Source organism: Harpia harpyja, chromosome 14 (genome assembly GCF_026419915.1).
Source record: "Harpia harpyja isolate bHarHar1 chromosome 14, bHarHar1 primary haplotype, whole genome shotgun sequence".
Taxonomy (NCBI): domain Eukaryota; kingdom Metazoa; phylum Chordata; class Aves; order Accipitriformes; family Accipitridae; genus Harpia; species Harpia harpyja.
Window position 1 is genome coordinate 4,353,803 of NC_068953.1, and position 25,646 is coordinate 4,379,448.

The window sequence follows — 25,646 nt, forward strand, 5'->3', positions numbered from 1 at the left end:
GTTAGTCCCTGGCCTTCAGTTGAAAATAGAAACAAAGAAACTTGAGATCCACATGCAACCCTTCCTCCTTCCTTCTCCTGTCCCTCCCAGTACACTCCAGTGCTTTGATTCACTGCCAGGAACAGTCATTCTGCCAAATCAAAAGCCCCCTCAAAGTCTCTCAGGAAAATTCCATCTATATGTGCTGCGCTCCATGCAAAATCTTTCACGTAACAAAAGTGAGACAGTATATTTTTTACATAGGCACAAGCTACAAATATATTTCTGTCCATTAGTAACAGCCTTTTGGGTCCCAAAATATATGATGTTTGCTCTTGGTATTTGGCTTCTATTCTCTGTATCAAGAAATACTCCATACTGTGTGACATATCACCCATCCACTACTCCATAGCTTTTCAGTGACACTAAATCAAGCTGCAGACATGTATGACGGGTAGAATTATGTTAGAACTGCCTTTGCTTCAAAACAGAAAATGTTTATAGAAGCCACTGCTTCCTGTTTGACGTCACATCATGTATATCACTGTGTGTATATATGTATTTTTTTTAAGCTAGACAGCACTTTCCCATTTTTTTAATATAAATATAGATCTTAAAATCCCCAGCTGACTTGTCAAACAGGGAAATGCCTTTGTTTAATATCATTACATAAGCTTTTTAGATCTTCCAGAACCCAGGAGACAGTGAACCCAGAACCCCATGAACGTTTTACTAGTTCCTTTTAAAGACTTACGATTTGTGAATACTGACTCTTGGAATAGCAAACATTAAGATCCCCTTTGCAGCAGTTTCATAGCTTCTTGCATCCCACCACATTAAAGTTACTAAAAAATTGTATCTTTGATTCAAAAAGTAACTTTACTGATGTGCAAGTACAAACTTGGTAGTATTTCTCCTGGGAAAATGACATTTCGTACACAGTTCTAGGACTGAACTTTTAAGGGACAGACAGTGTAACCAGGCATACAAAATGTGCATGCAATTGCGTGCTCATTTTGCATTCCTTGGCATGAACTTGCGCCGTTATTCGTAAGCCTAATTGGGCATTTGTGTTGTGCAGTTACTTGATTTGCTTTCAGTTGGTGTATTCAAATACTCAAAATAATTATGTAGCTATTTTGTATGCTTCATGTGAAAATCCAGCTCTGTTTGAAGAATGATGTAATTTTTAAAAGTCGTATGGACGTGTTTGAGGACACCAAAACAATACAAATGCTATGTAGTTTTGTTGGTTTCTTTTGAATAAAATGCACGTAATACTTTAGGGAGAATTGTGTGAAAACACAGTGGACATCCTCTATAGATAAAGCTATGGTATCGTCTAACATTTGTTCAAGGTTAAGGGTTTGAAAGTGCAGTTACTTCTTGTGGACCTAGAACAACATCTGCAGAATTTTACTTTACAATTACTACAGATTATTAGGTGTATGTTACAACAGGGGAGGCAATAATAACCTGTGGCTCTGAAAACAGCTGGAGCAAATTCATGACCATTTAACGTTCCCTAGACTGACTTTTGTGCTAAACTTCACAATATATCTGTACCTCGTCAAGACATTCAGTTAGCGTTTGCTAAAGCACAAAAACAAGTGTCGTATCGCAACCGCTTTCAGAGGTGAGGAGAACTACCGCCTGCTGTTGCTAAACCACAGCCAGGTTTATTCTGGTAGATGAATTCTGCTGCTGTCTGTATCCTAGACGGAGGTTACTGGGAGCCTTATCTACATTTAGCGTGAGCCGCTTGCACTGTGCGATCCCTCTTCCTATTGAATCTCTTCACGTAGCTGCTGCTGCTTCTAAGCAGGCCATCCCCCGGCCTCAGGCGCCCTCGCAGGAACTGCAGCAGGTTTGCAGGGATCTGTCGTCTCTTGTGGTAGATCCGACCCATCACAATGTATCTGCTGCCTGCAAAATAAACGAGACTTCTGTGCTGTGAAGAAAGCATGGATTCATTCGCTACACTCACTCTACGGGCAACAGATTTGTGAACAGATGGGAAGCTGTACCCTGCAGAAATACATCCTGAACGTGTGGCTTAGTACAGCGGCACCCTGAGCTTCAGTGGGACTTGTGGGTTGTGCTGGCATGGAAATAATGATTTACTGTGTTGTATTGCAATTAGAAGCTTTTTGGGGGAAATACTGGTGTTTGATAAACTTGCATTTAGAAGGCAAACTGGACTACTTATAAAGGCATCATCTTAAGCTCCTGCTTTTTTTTTTTTTTTTCCCTCAAACCTGAAAACTCTTGTAATCCTTTTGGAACTGGATAAAGTTAAGAAGGGACTACACTGCTACCTGACTTCTTCACACAGTTGGTTCTCTTCTGAAAATTTAGAGAAACTGGGAGGGAAAAAGCCCTCCAGTTTAACAGTAAATAGGGGTTTTTTTTCTTTTCAAAATACCACAACAATGCAGGATAAGCCTATTAAACTAGGGCAGACTAAAATTGCACTGCATGCAGGAGGAATAGTGGAATGGATTTAGCTGGAATTATTTACCAAGTTTAAAGTCTGGACATGGTTTACTGCAGTTTAAAGTATCCAAAACTAGAATGTGAACTCGAAAGAAGAAGCCATCAGGAGTAATGTACAGGCGACTCATCTTGTATAATCCATCGCTGTTTACCAAAAGCGTAATCAAGTGGATTCCATTCCCCACTCTTTCCATGTTATAAACAATTCCATTCACTGCTGTTTTAAGGGAGGGGGGGGAAAAAAAAAAGCAAGTATCAGATTACATATTTTGGTGGCAACTCAGGATATATGTGAAGGCTCTCATTTAAAATGCTGTAAAGTAAGCATCAGCAGAAATTCTTTGGCTCAGTAGTGGGCAGCCTTGGAAGTAGGATCCTTCAAATAATCATATTTGATGAGGTCATCTCCTTAGTTTTTGCTGAGTTACTAACCTTCTTATGCTTTACAGGTCTGAGCTGTTTCTCAGTCAAGTTTATAAGATGTTGCAAAATAAAGTGATGCTTTTAGTACTGTTTTCCATCCCAATATAGAAAAAGTGGACATATTTACCTAACAAAGTAAAATTTTCCAATGTAAAACTTCACAATGAAGTACAAAGCTAACCTGTTAATGAAACGCTTCAGCTTTTGAAAGAAAAGGCCCTTGTCATACCAAGCAGCAAGGGCACCAAGTAGGCAGTGTTGTACACTCGGACAATCACTTCATGCTGTCCACCCAATTTCTGGTTTTAACAAGTGCTGAGCTGACTGCAGGAATCGGAAAACAACAAGCGCGTTAGGCAGTTAAGGCAAATAGGACTTCTATAACTGGTGTGACACCTGCCTCATTGAGTGAGAACTTTGATTCATTCACTTATTCTTTAATCTGCACTGTAAATGTAAAGAAACGAAAACCTCTCTCTGATCGCTGCAACGGAACCTTGGCTGATCTGTTGCTCGGACTGTCTTTTTCCTACCCATCTCTTTCAATTTAAGAGATGAATGAGACCGCTATTTGTTACAGGCTGAAATAACAAAGGTCGGGTCGCTATAAGGCCTGCATTTGACAGGAATGCATGAGAGTGATAAAAAATAAAGACTATAGCATTTGTAGAAAGCACTTCCTGACTTCTCCATTTAGAGAAAACAGATGTCTTGTAACGTGTTTATATTCTACAAATGGAAACATCTGTTACCACTAGGCATGTATTTTGCTTATCTCTTAAAATACTGTGAGAAAAAGTTGGTATCTATTTTACAACTTCATAAGCGCAAGGCAAGATTTCAGTCAGAAAATGTGTGCTCTTAAACAGTCAGTACAAAAATGCCAGGCTATTTTCTACCATCTTTAGCTACATCAACTTGGACACAAGGACTAAAGACATTGAGTCCTAAGGAACATCAAGGAGAATCCTCTATAGAGAGAGGATTACAGTTTTATTTTTGTTTGGTTCTCCATTTTATTTTCATTTGAAACTTTAGCCCCCAAAATCACAAACGCGGTCTAAATAGTAAGAGGTAAGTAACACAGCTACAATGTTTAATCTTAGAGTATCTAAACCAATTGGTCTTTTCAGTTCCGTTGACCAGCAGCAAGAACGCTCTCTTCTTCCGAGTGAAAAGTAGAGGAAACGGAAAAAAGAGCAATACTAGCCCAAGGCAGGCAAAGGGTAATGTAAGACTTGGTACTGTTCGTCGTAGTACATTTATAAACAGCTGCGATGGGTTCTTTTAGTGTACTTGGTAATTATTTAACATACTCAGTGAAACGGTATCTTAAAAGCAGAAGTGAAATGTCAGTAATAGATGAACAACAGCAGCCTGTGCTTTGTCTCTGTGGTTCACGGAGGACACAACTTACCGAATTCACTCGCACAGTAGGCCTCCACTTCATCTCTCTCTTTCCTGCACTCGGTCAGACATGCCTTCTCCTTATCAGCATCTAGAACAGGCACATAGACTGAGGGACAGCAACGGGTCCTTTTGGGTATTTCATCCAAATTATGCCACCCAACCTTTGGAAAGCTCAGGGTATCCCTTGCCAGAGCAGCCTATCCCCTTACCTTTCTTCAGCGCACTAAAGTGGTACGGCAAGCTGGATGACTGGCGGTTGGTGACCCAGGAGGGTTTGGTGATCTTTTTGAAGGGATCAGTATGTTTATAGGGGATTATCTTGCCTGGTCGGTTGAAGTGATCCAGCGTGTTAGGATCATCTGACTCCACTGCTCCAGAGTCTGGAAAAGGATGAGCCTCCACTAAGGATGTCATCTTTTGATAGGAAGATGCTGCGTGATGGAAGTGAGCCGACACGCTGTTCGCAGCCTCAGCCAGCCGTCTATCCGCGTGCTTTCTGTTTGCGTGGTTGAAGTCAAAGGTGGCAGGAGAAGGCCCTTCAGTTGGGCTCTCCAGAGGCAGAGCCCCTCCATACTGCAAAAGACATTTCCTCAGCCCTGTGCTGTTTTCTAGAGAAGGTTTGGTGCGTTTCTTTTTGTCTGACAAGAGGGAGATGATTTCAGGAGGTTTTGGCCGCTGCAGGTCAGTGGGAGGCAGAAGCCAGCGTTCCGTGTGATTCTCTCTGCTGCTGCTGGTGCCCCAGGCTGGCAGTTTGACTTGGCCAGGTGCAGCGTCTGCTGAACTATAAGCATCTTTGCTGAGAGTCTGACTGGGTTTCTCAGCATAGGGCAGGGATCCTACATACAAAAAAAAAGGAGAGCGCGAATTAGCATTTTAATTTTTTTATTCCATGAATAGGAAATGTCTGGCAGATTTGCGGCTCTAGTCCGTTATTGAGGCCTTCAACAATAAGACAATGTAACTGATAAGTAGTTCAACAGATGAAATATAGTAGAGCTCCTCATTCTTCTCTACTCAGATATAGAAAGCCCAGTACAGAGAATGCAGCTGTGTGAGCAAAACACAGGAGATTTGCATTTTTACTTTATTATTGTTGCAAATTAAAAACATGTATAAACAAACCCTCTTCTCAAAAGCCTGAATCTCTAGGGAGCATCTCAGGAAACAAGGTTCACATTGCCATTTGGGATGCTTGTTTAAAAGACCATGACAACAGAACTATTTGGTTTTCCCATCCATAGGACGCCTCATTGACAATGTCATCTGGACTCTTCAGTGGCTTTGGGCTTTGAACGCTACTAAAAAGACCTTTATCCACAGTTTTGGGTCTCTGACTTTTACACTAGAGTTGTATAGTAGCAATACCATAGTCTGGTAGCTAGGCTATTGCTGCTGAGTAACAATTATTTCAAGGCTTTTCTTAAGTTGAGAGGACAAGGGTTGAGAAAGACAGGAAGTGTCTGGGAACCTAGTGAAAAATGGAAAGGCTTAATGACATTGTTCACGCAAGCTGAACAGTCACAGAGGCCTTCATTTATACCTTCACCTTGATCACTTGGACCTCACAGATTAAAATGACCTTCCGTTTAGCCTGGGAAGAGAGAAATTTTCTTGCAGTTAATTTTCCTTTTACTTTAGTCCTTCACTGCATGCCTTTAGTTAGCCAGCACAGTTTTAAAACAGTTCACCCACACACAGCCGCCGCCTGGGTGTTCACTGTCTGTGGTTAGCATCGTGTAGGAGGCTGATCCTAACTCCTTATGTGAAAAGAGATATTTGACATACACAGATGAACAACGTCCTGGTTTATCTTCTATAACTGACTCAACTGCTGACCTTGCCACTTCTCCCCCTTCGCTCTCACCAGCTGCTGTCATGGGAAAGATTCCCTGATATTTGGGCTGGCCAGACATAAAGTCAAAAGAATGTCCATGAAGAAAGGGGTGGAAGAAGTCCAAGCTAAAGAAAGCAATAGGCAAGGGTGTTTTGGAGATGGTTCAATATGAATCTGTGAACTCTGAACAGGTGTTTTGGACTTGGTTTTGTAAGTATACTTTTCTACCAGTTTATCACGCCTTCTCAGTCATGGATCATAACAAGAAATAGTTCATTTTTCTCTGCTTAATCTGTTCAGGACCTTGAGGTTCATTCCGCTATACCAGCATATTCCTGTCTAGCTCTCGCAATTTAAGAAATACAACTACAACATAATCAGCTCCTGGACTTCTCTTTCCCAATGGAATAGATGTATATCTTATTTCTGTACCATCAATGAGGTACTAAAAAAAAAAAAAGAAAAAAAAAAAATCTGTTTAGGACAGCTTGCTGCAGACACATGTGACAGCACTGAGCATGTTGAAATAAATTAGAAATCTGGAGTTTACAGGTGAAAGGAAGGAGACTAAAAGGGAAAAGTCACATACAAATAAAAAATCTCAGATGCAGAAGCAAGTCAAACTTCAATTGCTGAATGATGGCTAGCAGGATACATGGCACCAGCTAGCTGCCTGCTTTTGGCAGGTGCTCTTAATTCTTTCAAATGCTGACAAATCAAATATTGCAATTTACACTCCCATCCCACAAACATGTTGAAATGTTTCTTTCCTGAACCCTTATATGATTACTGCTACCATTTGCTGAAAAGACTACAGCTGAAGAGGGCTGCTCGGGCAAGAATTTGTAGTAATGTGTTTAGCCTCCCCTGACACCAAAGGCAAATATGCCCCAGCCCCGCTTTGAATGTTAACAGACTTACCGGCCACTGAGCTGGAAGATGATCTAATGACAAAGCAGAGGAGCCAGAACACTTTGGTTGTCATTTTGAAGTAAAGTTTTTCCAGACTCAAAATGAACTGGAGTCTTTTATGCCCTCCCCCCGATTCATGCTAATGAGAGGCAGCCTTAGGGGAAACAGGAATCACTCACTGGACAACCCACTGGAGCAAGACCAAGCTGCTGCCGTCCCCGCTAGCTTCCCACTACCCCTGCTTAGGAGGAATGCACACGGACACCCCCCCTTCCCCATATACACACAAGTCTATACTGCCTGCAGTCACCTGTGTTTCCGTGAATAACATATGGATATACGTTTTTAGCAACAGATTTTTATTTTGGGGGAAGGTCTTGCTTCCTATGGCATTTTGTAGAGAAAATCATACAGAACAAACATGGGTTTACTCTATATGAAGAACTACATTATAAAGTGCAGTTGATAGATGCTGGAACATGCATCACCTCTGCAATTCAGTGTCTGTAAATGATGTGTGTTACAATGAAACATATTTAGGTATTTCTGGCCATCTCCAGTCATGCAGCTGGTAATCTCCTCTTTTAGTTTAAGGAACCCTCTCCAGCGATTCTTTTCAGACTGAAAAATGCAGTAGTTGCTGTCCAGTCCAAGGTAAAGCTCTGCTGACCCCAGATACAGCTTTATTTTTAAATCTGTATTTGCTAACATGAAGAACTCTGCAAATTTTCACGCACAAAGCCCATCCTGAATTAAGTAGGCTTATTTCTACGTTCCCAGTTGAAATGGGTGACCTTATTGCTAGAAAAGATTTCCATTGTGACAGTTTATCTCACTAGCTGCTACTGGATGTTGTGAAAGTTAGCGAACTCATTCATGACTTTAAGGTGCAATGAACAACTTAAAAACCCCATAAAAGCACTATATCCCAGCTCCTGAAACCCACCCCCCAACAGAAAATCTACTCCTCAGTAATGCCCCTGTCATGCGGTCCAGCTATCGCCTAGTTCAAACACTGTTTGTTTTGTAGTGCCGTAATTAAGCAGTTTAATAGAATTCTTAAAAGTTCAGGGCTTTATCTCAAGCAGCTACGGGTGAAGATACAGAAAATTAGCCAGAATAGTATGCAAAATAAATGAAATTTTAACACATCTTTTACTCAGTGTGTTAAGTTTCTGCTGCAGCATTTATCTTTATTTTTCCTCTGTTATTTTAAACATTTTAATTCCAAAAGTATCCCAAGATAGCTACTACGGAAATAGGAATTTAAACTAAGGATGAGGTGAGCTCCTATGTTCCTTTTGTACCTCATCTCCCGCTCAACCAGCGTGCGTACCCGCAGCAAGGGAGAGAAGTTGGGAGCGTGACAGGCTCGCGCTGTCGAGGGTTGTGCTGAGGATGGATGGATGGATGGATGCAGGCGTGAGTGTCCTGCAGACCTTCTGTGCTCCAGGGAGTTTTCTGTTTAAATTAGCTGGTAGTGTAACTCAACCTGTATTAGTGTATGACTGTATCTGCATTAATGAGTTTCTCCAGGCTCTTTACTCGGACAGGATCTTGATTAGAAGGACAGTCGGAGCGTTTGGAGTATTTCTACCGTTCAAGAAGCTACAGGCATGCCAGCAGCAGCGGAGAGGGGGGAAAAGCTTTCCCGGTCTGAGGAAAACAGGGACCGAGAGCGCAATGGCCACGTCCTAGCCCCAGAGACTGCAGACAGCTACGCTGGCAGGAGTTACACTTACAGCCTCAGCTTCCCTCGCGTGTTTACTACCACAACGGCTCTGGAGGACTCCACGGTGCGAGACCCAGAGACGCGACCCCCCGCCGGGACACTGGCGACGGCCCCCGCTCCCCGGCCAGCCCGCCCTCACGGCCGCCCCGGGATCAGGCCCGCGGCGCCTGGAGGAGAACTAAACCGCCCGCCCGCTCCTGTGGGGCAGCCGGGGACACTCACCCGCCACACGGCTACGTCTGCGGCGGCCAAGGCGACGCCCGCTCCGGCCGCCTCACGCCCCGTCCTCCTGTCAGAGAGACGGGCCCCGGGGCTGAGGCGCAGGATCCCCGCGGGACGGAGGAGGCGGCGGCACCGGGCTCGGTGGCGCCTGGGAAGGGCCGTGGTGGCGGCGGGCAGGGCGGGCGCCCCGCTGACAGGGCGGCGGTTGCGGCGGGCCGCGGCTGAGGGAATTTGAGGCCGCGCCTGGGGCTCGTCCCGGCGGCAGAGCGGGTTGCTGGCTCAGTTTCGGCTCTTCCCCGGTGGCTGCGGCGGCGGGCGGCGCGGCTAAAAGTGTTTTGGGGTGGGAGGCAGCGGTGCGGGTAGGCGATAATAACGTACTGCGCTGGAAGAGATGGCGGGCAGCTTCCGCGCTGGATCCACAAAACGTCTGCGGTACGACCCAGATGGGACTCGAACCCACAATCCCCAGCTCCGGAGGCTGATGCCTTATCCATTAGGCCACTGGGTCACCCAGCAAAAGCTGCGAGCGCCGCGCAGTAAGAGCCCCGCCCGGCCGGCGCTGGCTCCGCCCCTAAGCGAGCTTTCACGTTCTCCCTGCTCGTGACCAGCAGGCCCCGCCCTCCCGTTCCTTGCCCCTCCCCTCCAGGGCTCCGCCCCCCGCCCCACCCTCCTTGCACACCATTGGGCCTGGCGGTGTCCTCCCCGACGGGCCTCGAGGCCCCGCCCTTCAACGTCACGCGAACCCGAGCTGCTGCTGCCTTCAGGGGGTGGGCTCGTGCTCTCAGCCCCGCTCCCGCTTCACGCGGGCGCGCGGCCTGTCACGCGGGGCCGTCACCCTCCGTCCCTCAGGCGCGTCCCCGCCTCAGGCGATCGGCTTCCAGCCACAGCCGCCCTTCTCCCGGGACCCTCGCCTTTAAACCCTTCCCCTCACAGGTCTCCCCACGTCCGGCTTCGCGCCGCCTTCCCGCCCCTGCCGCTGGCTCCTGAGCCGCGCTGCCGTTAGCTCCGCTGCCTCCCGTCGGCTCCACGCGCGGCTTCCTCCCCTCGCGGCCCTTGTTCCCTCTCCCCGTTACCTCAGCCCCAGCTTAGCCACTGTGGGGTCGTTCGCCCCCAGGCTGTCCAGCCTCCCTCCACCCCTCTGTGGCTTTCCCGTACTGATAGCGGCCCCTCAAGCCGTGACACCCCCCTCCCGCCCCATGGCACGTTCACCCCGTGTCGGCCTGCAGCACCTCGTACGCGGCCACCTCGAGCTCTCCCTGCCCTGGAACACCCATCCCCGCACTCTCCTTGTCTCCTTCGTCCAGGTTACGCTGCTCCAGACAGCGCGCTTCCCGGCAATTCATGACCCGGCGGACTTCCTTCGCACAGGCCCTCCGATCCTTCTGCATACCAGGTGTTTTACCTCGATTTCTACTTTTGAGCTGCTCTTTTTCTGTCAGACTAGCCCCTTTCAGTATCTGTGAATGATGCGCTTTCTCTTCTCTTGACTTTCCTACTCCTGCTTAAATGTTCTTGTGATGTTTTTATTTTACAAAGCTCGGAACTGTAAGGCCCAAAAACCGCTATGTAAAATGTCACTGGTAGTTCCTCCTCTGCATACATCTTTGTCAACTACTGTGTGCATCTACAGATCAGTATAAATGGTTTAATGTAATGGTTTAACACACGGATGTATCAATGTGCGTCTCCGATGCTTCTCTGCCCTGAATTGTACATTATACGTGTGGAAATGCCTGAATTGCTGGCAGAATCATGTTTTTCCCCCAGGTTTTATGGTTTGAATTACATCTCCTGCGAAACAGGGTCTCCTTTTGTATTCCCTCCCTTGCAAATAGGCCAAACCCATCTGAAACAATCCCCAGTCTGTCGATTTGCTGGACATGCCACAAAGGCAGGCATACTTTTTTTGTCATTCGGTACGATTTAGTTTTGATCTGTCCGGATTGCTGTTGAATTGCTTTCAACTGCAATCTCACATCCCGTGTTCTTTAAATTCCTGGGCACCACGTTTCTCAAGGACAATGCAGGGAGCCTCAGGAAAAGCCTGCGGTGACCTGACGGTTACTGAGGTAGAAATTAGGCTGTATGTGAAGAAAAGGCATGTCACTGCCCCAAACCGCTCAGGGCCTGAAAAAATCTCCCTTTTCTCACCCCGTCGGGAGGTGCAAACCTCCCCCCGGCCATCCTACTCTCGTCCCCCGGCTGAGCCGGCGCCCTGTGAAACTACAAATCCCGGCGCGCCATGCGCCGTCTCCCGGCGAGCTGCTGAGGCGGGAGCCCCGCCGTCTTGCGGGCACCGTCCCTGCGCGTTGAATGCCGGGAGTTGTAGTGTCGAGGCGGGGACGGGTATTTGAATACGTGACGCCCGGTCTGCTCTTCCGGGAGCACGGTGGAGATTCGTTTCCCCTTCCTCGCGAGACGAGCTGCATTTCAAACCGGCCAATCAGAAGGTTGCTATGGCTCGAACTGCCCAATGGCAGGGCGAGGACGCGGGAAATTTAAATCCCGCCTGGAGCGGCCGGCGGCAGTGGTGGTGTGCTCGCAGGTTGGGAGCGGCGCGGCGGCGGGAGGACGGCGGCGGCTTGTGCGCGGATCCCGCGGCGGAGGTGGCTGGCTGCAGGGGCGGGAAGGAAGGGAAAGGGAGCCTGTGGCAGCGGTCGAGTCGTTTATGGGGCAGCAGGGGTGCAGGCCGTGCCTTGGGCTGTCAGAAGGGACTGGGCTCTGCCGGCGGTAGGGCAGGTCGGCAGTCCCTACGGGGGCGGGGGGGCTCTCCGGAGCCTTTCGGCTCTCCACGGTCACAGGCCACTGCATGGAATAGGGCGTCCCAGAGCAGGCTGTGTGTTGCGGCTGAGTTGTGGCCGAAATGAACCCTGTCCTTATGCAGTGGGTCATCTCGGTGCTGGCCAAGGTGCAGGGGCCTGCCTCCTTAGCAGCGTAGCTGCTGCTATGTGTCGCTGGCTGCATCGGTACAGCAACCACTCCCCCATACCCCGGGAGGGGTCTTCCCAGTACGGGATCTCGCTGTTCCCATCAAAAGGGGTCGGGGTGGGACTGGATGGGGGTGCCTGTGCAGTATAGGTATATGACACAGTGAAAATATTGTTTAAAAGTATGTGCGCTGCCTATAGGAAGGAAAACCAATCTTGCTCCTAAAAACAATGACTCTGATAATGTTTGTGGCTGTAAGTGCCTTAAAACAATGTATGTGTGTCCACTGCTTTTGTGTTAGTGCTAGAACTTACTGTGATATCTAGGTGTTTAAAGAGGCAGCTGTTAAGATACTAGTATCTTTGATCAAGTCAGAGGCCGTTATTGTATCCAATATGGACAAACGTCTCTCATTCTCAAGTACTGGTGCCAGTTTTTAAATTTAACTCTTGTGGAGTAAACTTGCTGTTTATTTGCTCTGTTTTCAGGCTTGTTTTTATCTGTTTCTCTCAAAAATCTAATAAGCAAGATGTCTACTAATGAGAATGCCAATACAGCAGCAGCTCGACTAAACAGATTCAAGAACAAAGGAAAGGATACTACAGTGAGTATTTTGATGCAATTAGTACTTTAGCTAGCCATCATCTCTTTAAACATGAGTTGTAAAAGCCAAGAATTTACTATGAATGTATATTCTCCAGGAAATGAGAAGGCGGCGTATTGAAGTCAATGTAGAGCTGAGGAAAGCTAAGAAAGATGACCAGATGCTTAAAAGAAGAAATGTTAGCACTTTACCAGATGATGCCACTTCTCCCCTTCAGGAAAATAGGAGCAATCAGGTAAGTAGGTACTTTGAACAGGCATGCTCAGAGGTCTTGCAATATAAGCTCATACAGCCACGCTAGTAGGAATTCCTCCTCATGTGGGGGACAGCACTACTACATATGCATTACCATCTTAAGTCTGTGCTACCAACTCTAATGGACAACGCTCAAAATGTAGTTTAGCCAGTTGTGTTTAAGCCTAGTATAAGAGTGGTGTGAAGCACTTGATTAAAAAGAGCTTTCAGTAGTTCAGATAACTGTAGATAAAGCTGCAGCTGATGAGGTTTTGGAGTATCACGTAGTGGTACAATCCTTTAATAAAGGAAGTGGTTGTAAACTGGGGTCTATTCATAGTATTGTATAGAAGGCCTCTGCGGTCATGAAGACACATGCCTCTCTCAACAAAGCATTCATGTAACTTTTTATTGTACAGGTTTCAGCACACTGGTCAGTTGAAGAAATAGTCAGAGGAGTTAATAGTAATAATATGGAGCTTCAGCTACAGGCTACTCAAGCTGCCAGGTAAGGAGTTTAGAGGTAACCAATTCAGCTGTGCAAGCTAGTAACTAGACAAGGTAAAAGAATTGCCTTATGAGCCTAAGTGTCTGCTTATGGCAGCAGCTATGGCTCTTGTCAGACAGTATTTCAACAAACACCTGAGTCAACCTTATATACAATGTTTAGGTACACTTAACTTAGTCATAATTTTATTGAAACCATGTGGCTTTTGAATATTTGAAGTGCCTGAACATTTTACTAGGAAGTAGTAATTCTTTCTAGTGGTTTTGAGGTGGCAAAATAAACAGTAGTCCATCTTAGAGTTGTAGGAGTAATAATAGTAAACCCTTTGTTATAGCAAAATAAGATATCTTTAAACTGTTAATAACTGACTGCAATATTTGAGTGCAGTGATCTACCATAGAATAATGTGAACAGTAGATGACTGGGGTTTGAAGTATGCCAAGTTTCCCTTCTCTTTCCAAATCTAAAATCTCTTTTTGCAAGCTCGTATATTGCTGCAGTACTGCTTCTGGCAGTCATTAACCTCTCTCTGCTGAGAAACCTCTAGCAATTCAGATGTATTATGACTCTTGCATGTCTGCTTTATTTCAGAGTCTGAACAGAACCTCTCATGTAGTGAAGACATGCCAAAACCAATATTAACAGAGGTTAAGGAAGCTAGCGTTCAGCTTGTCTGTATTTCTCCTTTGTGTTGTGTTGCATTGCCTTCTCTGAATATTAAGGCAATGCTAAACCTTTTCTTTTTTTAAATATGGATCTTTTTAGACTATTTAATCTGTTGTTCAGATCTCTGCAAGCAAAAATAATGCTTTCTGTTTGTCTTCCTCCTTAGGAAACTCCTCTCAAGAGAGAAGCAGCCCCCAATAGACAACATAATTCGGGCTGGTTTGATTCCAAAGTTTGTCTCCTTCTTGGGTAGAGCAGACTGTAGTCCTATTCAGTTTGAATCTGCCTGGGCGCTTACCAACATTGCTTCTGGCACGTCGGAACAAACAAAGGCGGTAGTAGATGGAGGGGCTATTCCAGCCTTTATTTCACTACTGGCCTCTCCCCATACTCACATTAGTGAACAGGCTGTGTGGGCATTAGGAAATATTGCAGGTATGTCAATATGCTAGACAACTCTATTTCAGACCTTATTTAAGATAGGAGGGCATTACTACTTACATGTCATGCAGCATGCTGAGCCTCTTGGGAGTTCTGCCTTAATGGTTTTCAAGTAAAGACATGCTCTGCAATGTAGAGTATGTTACAGACAATTCTTTATCTTCACACCTGGTATAAGATGTCTTAAGCAATCCCTGGCAACCTGTGGGTTGGATTATGTGGATTGCTTCCATATTTCAGTTCAGTTTTGACAGAGCTATATAACCATGCTACAACATAGGGCTTTTTAACATATCTCATTTGATGGTTTTGTGACTTATCAGTGAGCTCTGCTCTGTGTGTTGACTAGAAGGGGGAAGGGAGGAAGCAGATGGTTCACATAATTGTGTATGTGATGGCCAATAATCCTTGCTTTGAAGCAGCTACTTACTGATGTGAAAGTACTATATACTGAAGTTTCTCATGCACCTTTCAGGATTATGTAATCTGCCAGTGTTGGATCCCATTCTTAAAAAAAAAAAACAACTGGTCAAAATTAATAATATAGTTAAATATTTAATTTGCTGTATTGTTTCCAACAGCTCTGCCTTAGAGAACAGTGAATATTCAAAATAATGAGCTCAATAAAAGCCTTGTTTGATTGGAGTTTTCTTAAAGTTTGTCCTTAGAGTTTTTTAAACTCAGTTATAAGGTACTTTTGTACTTTGCAGTAGAAGAATTCAACTTTGACATTCTGTCAGCATTATACTATAAAACTCAGTCATGCAACCAATGATTATAATGCGTTTGAAGTCCCATATTATGGGAAGAGCTCTGTTCTAGTGGTAGGGCTTAGATAGGTTTTCAAAGAAACATGCAAGTCCCTGCTTAGTTATGAACTCTAAGACAAGCTGTATAGAAAACATATGCTAAATTACCTCTTTTTTTTTTCCAACAGAAAAAAAAATTAAGCTCAGTGGTTTAATTAGAAAAACACATGCTTGTCATATGATTTAACCATGGCAGTAGTTCTTTTGTCCTGTTTTTTCTTCTTATTTTATCTAGCCCTTATTAAGCAGTAGAAGAATTCATCCTCTAACACATAATGATTCTGTATGCACATGTCCCTCTATTCTGGTCTTCACCTGGCTATTTTTCTTGTTTTCTCAGGGGATGGCTCTGCCTATAGAGATCTCGTTATTAAATTTGGTGCAATTGAGCCGCTGCTGAATCTACTAGCTGTTCCTGATCTCTCTTCCCTGGCTGTAAGTGTGCAGTATGATTCAAGTTACAATTACTAGTAAGTGAGTAAAAGAGCTCAAGTATGCTAATCATTTATTTCAACTCTTGCAGTCTGGATATTTACGCAATGTTACTTGGACCCTCTCAAACCTGTGTCGTAATAAGAATCCTGCACCACCCATAGAAGCTATTGAGCAGATTCTTCCAACTCTTGTTCGCCTCTTGCACCATGATGATCATGAGGTGTTAGCAGACACATGCTGGGCACTTTCCTATCTAACAGATGGTTCCAATGACAGGATAGAAGTTGTAGTGAAAACTGGATTGGTGCCACAACTTGTGAAACTCCTGGGATGTAGTGAACTGCCAATAATGGTAAGCTATCAGACATGCAGATTGCTGTTGCTTGATTTGAGTTGTGAATAAAACTGCAGTTAGAATAGGGTCCATTTAACTGAATGGTTCTTTTCATACCTAAATTGGATGCTTGTTCTAGGTTTTGTGTGGGTAAGACTTGAACTTCTATCTTGCCTGGAGACTGCGCCATATGAGACATAGACTATTGCTGTTGATGACTATCAAGCTGCTTTACTTAATCATTGGATTTAACACACAGGCCAACACAACAGTCAACATCCTTTAAAGCTTGCTTTTAACTCTAAACTACTGTTGCAAATCCAAATTCCAGGGACAGTGTTTAGAAGTGGGCTCTGTGCACGCTATAGTTATAGTACAATAAAACTGCATTGGTACTTAAATGGTTTTCCTAAGCTCTGTCATGGGTAGTTGTCTGCAGATTGGCCTTGGAAGGTGTGCAGTCTTAGCATGCTTAATGTCTGCAAATGTAATGCTAATGAGGAGCTTAAAACTCACCAGTACATAGCATATCATGCTGTTAACTGGGAAGACTAGAGTGGAGGGACATCAAATATGGCTGTACTCGTTCAAACACAGATTAGATGATACCAGTTTTCCTAAGTACTATTTTCATATTTGTTCCAGACTCCTTCATTAAGAGCCATAGGAAACATTGTCACTGGTACTGATGAACAGACACAGATTGTTATTGACTCAGGAGCGCTATCTGTTTTTCCAAGTCTCCTTTCTCATCACAAAAACAACATTCAGAAAGAAGCAGCATGGACTATGTCCAACATCACTGCTGGGCGTCAGGATCAGATTCAGCGAGTTGTAGACCATGGTCTTGTGCCTTATCTCATTGGTATTTTGAGGAAGGTAAAGAAAAACTGTATTTACTATGTTGAGGCTTTTGCTATTACTACTACTATCTGTGTTCAAATACCCTGCTTTTACCTTCACAGGGGGATTTTAAATCTCAAAAAGAAGCTGTGTGGGCTGTGACTAACTACACAAGTGGTGGAACAATTGACCAGATCGTGTATCTTGTTCAGGCTGGTGTTGTTGAACCCCTACTGAATCTCCTCTCAGCTAAAGACAGCAAAACTGTGCTAGTTATCCTGGATGCTATTTCTAATATCTTCTTGGTATGTGGATGCAGCATATTCAATCATTGTCCATGTTGTTGCTAATGGTTCTCCAGCAGTTGGTGCCGTATCTCTTTCCTGAGGTTATTCCATGCTTTTGTTGCAGGCTGCTGAGAAGATTAATGAGACTGAAAAACTTTGCCTCATGATTGAGGAGTGTGGGGGTCTAGACAAAATTGAAGCTCTCCAGTCGCATGAAAATGAACAAGTGTACAAAGCCTCATCCACCCTGATTGAGAAATATTTCTCAGCGGAAGTAAGTGGCTGCAGGATAACATTTTTTTTCCCCACTTATTTTCTATTCTAGCACTGACTACTAGGTTAAAATGCTACTGCTCTTTCAAAACTCTTTTCTTTTTCTTCTAGGAGGAGGAAGACCAAAATGTTGTACCAGAATCTACTGCTGCCAGCTACACTTTCCAAATTCAGGGCAATACTCCAGATACTTTCAACTTCTAGATCTTGCACATATTGCAACAACCTACAAGTCATTTGGCACACAAATGACTGCCACCTCTTTGTCTTAATAGTTCCTCTTGTTTTTACTGTGGTTTTTATGTGACCTGTAGCACTTTGTCCAACTGAAACATACTTGAACAGTTCACAACTGTACATATTATGTGAATTTCTAACTGTAAACTTCATTCTTTGACATACTTGTAAATATTTGTTCTCTTTCTGGCTCTTACTGTCCCTGTCAGGGATAAGGATGGAAGTGGGCAATACCGGCTTCTCACAAAGCATGAGCCACTACTCTGCAAACCTCTTCATAACCTATTACATTCTACATAACCTATTGCTGTAATCAATACACTGAGTAGGCTTCCAAAGAGGATTTATATTTGATGTTCAATAAAGTGATATCAATACATCAAACTGAACTGTGTCAGTTGCTCTCTTAAGGTGACTGATAAGTATATTTAATCAAAAATGTGTAATGGCAAGAACGCAGGTCTAAACAATGAGGGATTCAATGCTGAAGATGGTGGTTTTAAAACAGCTTAGTCACCCTAAGCTCTGACTTCTGCATGTAGCTGCCTTCTGTTAGTGCAGAACAAATGAATTGCTGCTTGTCTCTAGTTATCTCTTACAGAAATCTGATTTGTTCTACCCTGTTCCTAACTCAGCTAAACTATATTCTGCCTTTTGGAGAAATATTTGAAGACTGTAGTAGCAGTACTTAACTGCAAGGAATAGTGTGGAGGAGGGGTAAGTTAACCAATTGTAAGTATGTTCAGGTAGCCTTAGCACAGGAAATGCTTTGGAGCAGTTGTCTGCTCTAGAGAGCAAAAATGAAGGCCTCATCTTGGAATCGATTGTCCCTTTACTTCTAAAATCATTACTTACAGTAACCTACTCTGTCTCTAAATGTGGTTGTGTAGGGTGAGGATTTAGGCGGGGGGGAGGGTAGTGGGTGGAGAGGAAGAACTGTAGTCTGGTTTTCCAGCTTTCTGGAAAAACTTGATTGATTTCATGAACTGGGACAACCTAGGACTCCCTAACTGTATTGACTCAGCTCTCTGAGCTTCTGTAGCTCTTATGCTGGTGCAGGAGAGGTCAGTTTTTCATAGCTAGGTTTTTCATAAGCATGACTTATATCTGAAATGTAGCATGGCACTTCAATTATTAATAAAAGGGGGAGGTGTGGGGGAAACCTAGTGTGTAGGCAATTCTCCCAGAGTTCCCATAGGCTGCTTCTGCCTTTTTTGGGGGGAGGGGAATAAAAACCCAAACAAATACAAAACAAATAAAACCCTTGTACTTTAAGTGAACCTGACAAAATAATTGGCACTAGTCTGCTTGTGTGCTTTCAAGTCTATTTTAAAGTGTATATGCATATGTAAGTGGATTGGGTGTAACTCTAATTTCTTCATTAAGAATACTTGATCTTAAAAGGATATTGTTTCTAAGCCTAGATTATGATTCTCATATACTGCTACTGAAGACTTCTTTAAATGAGTTATTGTTAATGTTGGAAGATGTCACTCACACTTCCATTGTTGTGGTGCAAGTCTACTACTACCTATTTCATACTTGCTTGCAAAAATGGTACCCTCCCTAACTGGAAGCTGATGATCTACATATGCACCCACATGACTTCCCTGTGCAAGCTACTAGCTTGGATCTTAGGTACTGCTGGATAGTGATAATGTTCAAAAGGTAGCAGATAACTTGTCTGCATATACATTCATGTCTCTTCTTATGGTTAGCAGCAATAATGTTTCCTGCAGAGCAATCACTTGTGAACTCGCCTACATAAACATACTTCTGCTAGGCTATTTAAGCCATTTGAGTTCCTCCATCCAGCTCGGAACATGACTGTGATACACCAGTGACAGCAATATAAGTGTATCAACAGGGTTGCGGTTTTTACATGTCACAAAAGATATCGTCTTGCAAAAATTGCACTATCCTGAGCTGATTAGTGATGACTTTATACTTTTGACTGTTACTTTAACTGCTTTTTCTTTACCTCAGAACAAAGCTGCAGCAAGTAATAAGCTTTACTATAGAGTCTTTAAAGACTCTAATCAGACCAATGGCTATTGTAACCCTATTGCATCTTCTGCCTGAGAAGTTGATGTCAGTGTTGCTAACCTTCTGCCTCTGTGCCTGTGCTGCCAAATGAAGGGTAAGACTGAATCGTGGTTGCGGCATGTTCCCAGCCCTGCCTGCCTTCTGTATTAATGGGAGAGACTGCAGGTGGCACCCAGCACCTGCAGAAGAAGCTGTAGACAGTGCCAGACTGAGGAGCAGAACGCAAGTCTAACACCACAGATACTGCAACACCCTTGGGACCAGATTCTGGTATTATCTTAGTAGTACACATGCAAAGCGGAAAGAACCATCTGCCTTGTAATGCTGAAGTCTTTAATGTTCTGGGGTGAAAAACAACCAAATAGGGCTTTTATGTATCTGCAGTGAAGCCTCATGTGTCCTTTGCTTTGTTAGAAAATCATGATTTTCTGTGTAATGGTCTGTAGGGAACTGAAAGAATTAAGCTACATAAAAGCAGTTATGCTAAGTCAGCTTTAATAAGTTAAATCATTGCTTCCACATACTTTGTTTGTGGGTTTATAAGGGTAACAACACAATGACTTGTGAAACATAATTTGGAATTCTTGAGTAATCTTCAGTTTTCTAACTCTGTAGAATATCTCATCTTCCTGTAGAGGGTGCTGCAGGCAGCCTCACAGTCTCGTTTGCTTCTAAGAGGCTGATGTGGAGTTTCATCCAGCCTGGACCACTCAGGTATGATGTACTTTATTTTCCTATTAAGAAAATACTGCGAGAAAATCCATCGGGGCACCTCTTGTAGTTACAGAAAACATCTCTGTGCTAATTCCCGAGTATTTAATTAGATTAAATATTGAATATAAGGTATAATCTTTTAAAAGTGGTATGTCAGGGTACTGTCGCTTTAAAGCACAACTTGCTTTAATCGCTTTTTACAATATATGTAGTTAATTTGACTTTTCTATCTCTGTAAAGGGGATGAGAATGCAGAATGCATGTTGAATAGCGTTATCTCTACTTTTTTTTACTGAAGTACTTCTTTCAGAATTATCTAATATATTGAGTTAATAATAGAACACTGCAAATTCTTCTCTAGATGCCTGACAGCTCAGTGGCTTAATAATTAACTTTCTGGGGACCGACACTTTGTTTTTATCCAAGAAAAATGTGTTCAACCTATCCACCATTGAGCCCTGTTCTTGGCAGCACCTATTTCCACAAGCAACAATCTACAGTGATTATGAGTAAGTGACTGGAGTGAGTCACTCCTTATTCTAAGAAAATGCAAACTATTTCTGAGGTTAGGATCACAGTCACCCATTAGGCTGTGTCTTTAGCTCAAAAAAGTGGTAGAAGCAAAAAGGGAGAGGAAAATTGTTATTGCTCCTGGTTCTTGGTTTGTTAGTTGGGTGGTTTGTTTTGGGTTTTTTTCTGTGTTGCCCAGCCAGATTTAAGAGCTAGCCTTCTTCATTTGGTAAATGCCTAATTTTGGATAAGGGCTGGAATAAATGTCTGGTCGCCTACCTACCAGTCTGCCAACTCTTCTGTGCTGAAAGCAACAATAACAGACCCCTGCTGACATCAACTGGCTTGGAATGCAGTTATTGCTAATGCTATTTTATCTGTGGAGTGATGGCAAGATTTCAGTCTAAGATCTCAGCAAATGTAACCACCACCAAAATTCTGATGCTAGCAGATGCTGCCTGTGTGATTGCTTCCACTTGCTGTTTCCAAAGATGCTAGGCTCTGAAAGAAGAGCAGAAGCTTTGCAGTCCTGCTGTTCAATAGCACGTCCGCTCACTCTCCACTACAGCAAGAACAGTTTAAACTGTGGAAAAGCTAGAAATGGTTATGTTAAGAGCAATCTATTCTTTATTTCCCTGTGATTTAGACTGAAATATTCTCTTAAGTGAAGCTGCTTCCTGCTACCCTATACAGAATGATTTAAATTGCACAGAACTACAGTGGTATATCAGCAAAAAGGAACAGCTGTAAGTTTACAGGAAAAGGAATTTGTTAGCCAACAATATTTCACAGATCTCTTCTGTTTCTAAATCCATTTTACAGCAGAGCAAACTGAGATACAAGAAAGTTATCCACAGATGTTCAAAAAGTAGCTGGTAGAATTAACCTGGAGCTTGGGAATCCTGATGTCCATTCCTCTAGTTAACCCGTGGCACCTCTGGTCACAATTATCCTTTTGCTTGAATACAGGATTATCCCAGGGTTATTGAATCTCTTTTGTGACAAGGTATGACATAACATTTAAGCACAGGTCTAAACTTTTGGAGTGTGTGTAATTTGGGGAAAGTACTGTTATTCAAAACAGAAGTAATTAATGAAGGTTAATTGTGACTGGTGATATCTGGCCTATAGAGGAAAATGTTGGCACTTTCACTTAAAACCTAATAGGAAACATAGTAACCCTTTGGTCTGAGTTAAAAACTTAAGCTTGACTCGCCTTCAGGGTACTGTGTTAGGAGAGAAGTCTAAGAGAGAATTAGGTGACCCCTCCTAAGGTTGGGAGGAGTGTACCCAACCCAGATGCAAATTTCAGGAAAAAAGCATTCACAAGAACATTCAAGCTACAAATGTGCAAAGTTGTTCATTGTGTTTGGAAAACACTTCTGTCTTATTGATCCAGGGCATGGCACTGATAGGGGTCAGGCAGAAACTCAGCATGTAAACAGCTAAGAAAGAACTGATTTGCTGAGAGTTTCGTAGCACTTCATATGGAATAAGGGTCACTGGATTCCAGTCCTGTTTCTGACTGCAGAGTACTGTCTGTCTCAGACTGGCTCCAGGAAATGGACGCTCTTCCGCAGAAGCCAGAAGATTTCGTGGAAGAGCCGTGGCCTGTTTCCAGGTTGCAGTTCACCCACTGCCCTAGGGAGTGTCATTAGCAGGAGGGAAGTGAAGTTGGGATTTAAAAGGATGAGGAGAGGAGAGAAAAATTAAAGCAGGGTGGAGAAAAATTCTTTTAATTCTTATTAAGCAGAACTTGCTTGACCACATTAAAATGTTGTGCTAATCATTTAAATAAAACAATGGACCAAATCCAGAAGTGATGTATAAATCATATGTCAGAAAGCGAGTTTCAGCTGACTGACATACTAAAAGCAAAATCAATGGCACTGATTTCACTGCAGAAGAGGTTGGATTACACCTATGAGCTCAACAAAAGAGGCAGTATAATGAGGAAGCGTTCCACTTTATTTTGTATCTTTCTCAATTTGCGTTGCAATGTGAAATGAAAATCATGAGGTCATTTTCTGAAGGAGTGATTTTTAGAGGGAGAGAGAGAGATAAAAATAGTGGAGATCTGCCTAATTTGTTATCTGTAACAGATTGCTTTCTGTACAGGTTCACAGTGGTAAAATAGCTATAATACCAGGAGTATGTAATAATGCTCTGTGGGCATGTGGAAGACTGGATGTACAAAGTTATCAGAAAATCTTGAATAATCTCCAAGGCACATTTCTACCATCCAAATCACTTCATTTTTACCCACTATATGAAACAGATGTAAAAATAGCTCTTTCATCAGTGGATTGCTACACATATTTGGGCTGCAGAGGTTCAATTCTGTTCAAAGCAATACTGTGAAATCATTTGCAGAATGTTGCTGTTAATCAGAAGCAGCAATTTAATGTTACGTATCCATCTCTCCTCCCACCCCCAGCTCCCCTTCCCAATTCTGAGCAGGAAATGACACTTGGACAGAGCTCAGCATACTAACTTTCTGGATAGACTCTCTAGGAATGAGGACGGACTTGAATTCTCTCCATATGTCATTTCCTTTCCCCTAATGGCTAAAAAACCCCATTGCTGCAGTCCATATAACTTACAATAGAGAGAACATTACCAATATAGGAAAATAAAGGCGGGGGGGATGGGACAGACAGGACATCCTCATTCCATTGCTGAAGAACTGCTTTGCAAAATTTGACTTGAATTAAGCAGGAATCTTTCTTCTGTGTAGAAAGATTGTTTTATATAGTTCCTAAAATCAAAGCTATTACCCCATCTGTACTTAAGTGTATATCAACACCTGCAGTCTGTGGCCAGGCATGAATTAGAAAAGGAAAACGTTAAGTAGAGGAAGAACAGTAACAACTGCATGAGATTTAAATTAAGTCAGGAAGGGAAAAACAGAGGTGATTGAGGAAGACTGACAATGGGTATCTAATAATTTCTAATAAAACCAATTTTAACAGCAAATAATCCTAGAAATTACTTAAGAAAAATTAGATTAGCCCACTCCTACAACCAGCTTTTGTCCAGACTACCTTTAAAAACTTTTCTGTTCATTATAACCAATAGTGTGTGCACTTAACACTGCTGCAAAATACAAAATTTCATCTGCTATATTGCACAGTGGATTTGCAGCTGTCAACAGAATTCAGTGTGCCATAGTTAGAAACAAAAAAAGAAATCTACAGGAGTAAGCATAACAAAAAAAACCAAAAAAACATTTTAACTAAATGGAAAGCTTACTTCCTTGTAGCCAACCAACTGTGTATTAGACTCAAATTGGAACATAATGTATTTCTAGCAATATAATCCAAATGTTTGTTAAATTTGTAGCAACCAAACTGTGCAAGGCACTTTGCAGAACAAATGAGAGATGACATTTGCTCAAAAAAACCTGAATTTTGCGATCAGTGAATGAGTACATATGTATTTAGGGGCTAGAAGTATCTGCTTGTAGGATGATTACATCTGATCGCAGAACCAAGACCTTGCATCTTTTATTAGACATATTGCCCCTGAATTCTGCTGCTAAAAAGAAAAGAAAAAAAACCACCTTTCCTCCAGTTCTATTTTTAAAGGGTTTCAAGAGTGGAATAAAAGAATGATTCAAGACACATGGTGACAGATTTTGCTTTAGGTTACTTTTAGCACTTCACTAGACCCACTAACCTACTTAAATATCTGTGCTGTTCTTATCTGGCATGCAACCTTGCTTTATCATTTTTAAGATGAAATAATTTTAGAGATAACTTATCTTAAATCCTCTCAAATTGATTTCGCAGTGGACTCATGGGTGATTCTGTTAAAAGAAAGCACAAAAGAAGCTAGTACAGATTGTGGATGGGTTAGGTGTGTCTGCAGTTCGGAAAGCGTTAGGAATTGGATAAAAAAAAGAGGGATTGTTGTGTTTATTGAACCTACAAATGCTTTTGTGTCACAATTGATCTTATTTATAGATTTACTTTTCATGTAGCATGTTTATAAATGTCTACAGACTTGTTAATGTAAGACAAAGCAGAATGCTTCCAAAGCTTGCTAGCCTGGGTTCTTTTCCGTAATTCACAAAACTGTGTGAATATACGTGGTATGCACATTTTAAGACAGCTCATTCTGAATCTTAGTTATTGTTTCCCCATGGCAGAAAACAACCTTGTGGGGTTAAGGCTTCGTTAGCTATTTTCGTCTTTGAACCTCGCAGATTCAATTACCTGTAGCAGTACACAATATTGTTATAATTCAATAAATGTCCTGGAATTAATCTTGTCTCTTGAACGGAAACCTTTGGAAGCAACCTCTATGAGACACATGGAAAATCTTCCACTTGCTTGAAGAAACACAGAAAATCAGAACTACCAGGTGAGGGCTGTTTCAACCAGTTTATACTGCCCCAAGATGCTTGCTGTCTCTGCCAAAATTAGATAGGTAGAGGAGTGTGGTGCCAGCCTCATTGCCTATCTATATCAGTATTTGTCTCTAATAGCCACAGTCCCTGCAACAGATTGGAATGGGATAAATTCGTCCTCTTGAAAACTTCATCTTAACCCCTGACGTGGAATTCTGTAAAGTTAGGAACATGAGGTTTTAATCCCTGAATATCTAGGTAAGTAACAATGGCCAATAAGAACAAGCTAATTATGCCAAAGTATTAAGGCTTATCAGATAATGTTCTAGGGCTTTTTGGGAGTCAGGAAAGCATCTCTGCTTTCCTTGGCTGCATGCATGGAAGGTGCATCATAGAACATTTTTTTACTTCTTCCAAA

General features: G+C 42.9%; 2 protein-coding genes and 1 non-coding gene across 8 annotated transcripts; 1 reads left to right on the forward strand and 2 right to left on the reverse strand.

The window, feature by feature from the left end:
• Nucleotides 1-1,213: 1,213 nt before the first annotated feature.
• C14H17orf58 (chromosome 14 C17orf58 homolog) lies at nt 1,214-9,351 on the reverse strand. Of its 4 annotated transcripts, XM_052808035.1 has the most exons (6): nt 9,009-9,351; nt 8,391-8,562; nt 4,518-5,144; nt 4,316-4,396; nt 2,501-2,692; nt 1,214-1,905 (listed from the first exon to the last, which is right to left on the reverse strand). In XM_052808035.1, the coding sequence occupies exons 3-6, from the start codon at nt 4,720-4,722 to the stop codon at nt 1,718-1,720; spliced, it is 666 nt and encodes a 221-aa protein (XP_052663995.1). In that variant the 5' UTR covers nt 4,723-5,144; nt 8,391-8,562; nt 9,009-9,351; the 3' UTR covers nt 1,214-1,717. The 4 variants fall into 4 exon arrangements, with proteins under 4 accessions (XP_052663995.1, XP_052663994.1, XP_052663992.1 ...); XM_052808034.1 differs by lacking the exon at nt 8,391-8,562; XM_052808032.1 differs by lacking the exons at nt 8,391-8,562; nt 9,009-9,351 and adding an exon at nt 7,064-7,290.
• A 92-nt stretch (nt 9,352-9,443) lies between these two features.
• On the reverse strand, nt 9,444-9,516 carry TRNAR-CCG (transfer RNA arginine (anticodon CCG)). Its single transcript has one exon. It is a non-coding gene; the product is annotated as a tRNA-Arg (tRNA).
• A 319-nt stretch (nt 9,517-9,835) lies between these two features.
• Nucleotides 9,836-17,991, forward strand: KPNA2 (karyopherin subunit alpha 2). Of its 3 annotated transcripts, none has more exons than XM_052808030.1 (11): nt 9,836-10,401; nt 12,425-12,540; nt 12,638-12,775; nt 13,194-13,282; nt 14,115-14,383; nt 15,539-15,633; nt 15,722-15,985; nt 16,613-16,846; nt 16,933-17,115; nt 17,222-17,371; nt 17,482-17,991. In XM_052808030.1, exons 1-11 carry the CDS (start codon nt 10,350-10,352, stop codon nt 17,572-17,574), a joined length of 1,683 nt encoding a protein of 560 aa, XP_052663990.1. In that variant the 5' UTR covers nt 9,836-10,349; the 3' UTR covers nt 17,575-17,991. The 3 variants fall into 3 exon arrangements, with proteins under 3 accessions (XP_052663990.1, XP_052663989.1, XP_052663991.1); XM_052808029.1 differs by lacking the exon at nt 9,836-10,401 and adding an exon at nt 11,517-11,614; XM_052808031.1 differs by lacking the exon at nt 9,836-10,401 and adding an exon at nt 11,534-11,553.
• Nucleotides 17,992-25,646: the final 7,655 nt, after the last annotated feature.

Coding starts and splice junctions, on each gene's coding strand:
- C14H17orf58 (XM_052808032.1), bottom strand. CDS start 7,127: ATGACAACCAAAGTGTTCTGGCTCCTCTGCTTTGTCATTAGATCATCT. Junction 5,145..7,063: donor ATCTTCCAGCTCAGTGGCCG/GTAAGTCTGTTA, acceptor TTTTGTATGTAG/GATCCCTGCCCTATGCTGAG. Junction 4,397..4,517: donor CTTTAGTGCGCTGAAGAAAG/GTAAGGGGATAG, acceptor TGCCTGTTCTAG/ATGCTGATAAGGAGAAGGCA.
- KPNA2 (XM_052808030.1), top strand. CDS start 10,350: ATGACCCGGCGGACTTCCTTCGCACAGGCCCTCCGATCCTTCTGCATA. Junction 12,541..12,637: donor ACAAAGGAAAGGATACTACA/GTGAGTATTTTG, acceptor TATATTCTCCAG/GAAATGAGAAGGCGGCGTAT. Junction 17,116..17,221: donor CTATTTCTAATATCTTCTTG/GTATGTGGATGC, acceptor CTTTTGTTGCAG/GCTGCTGAGAAGATTAATGA.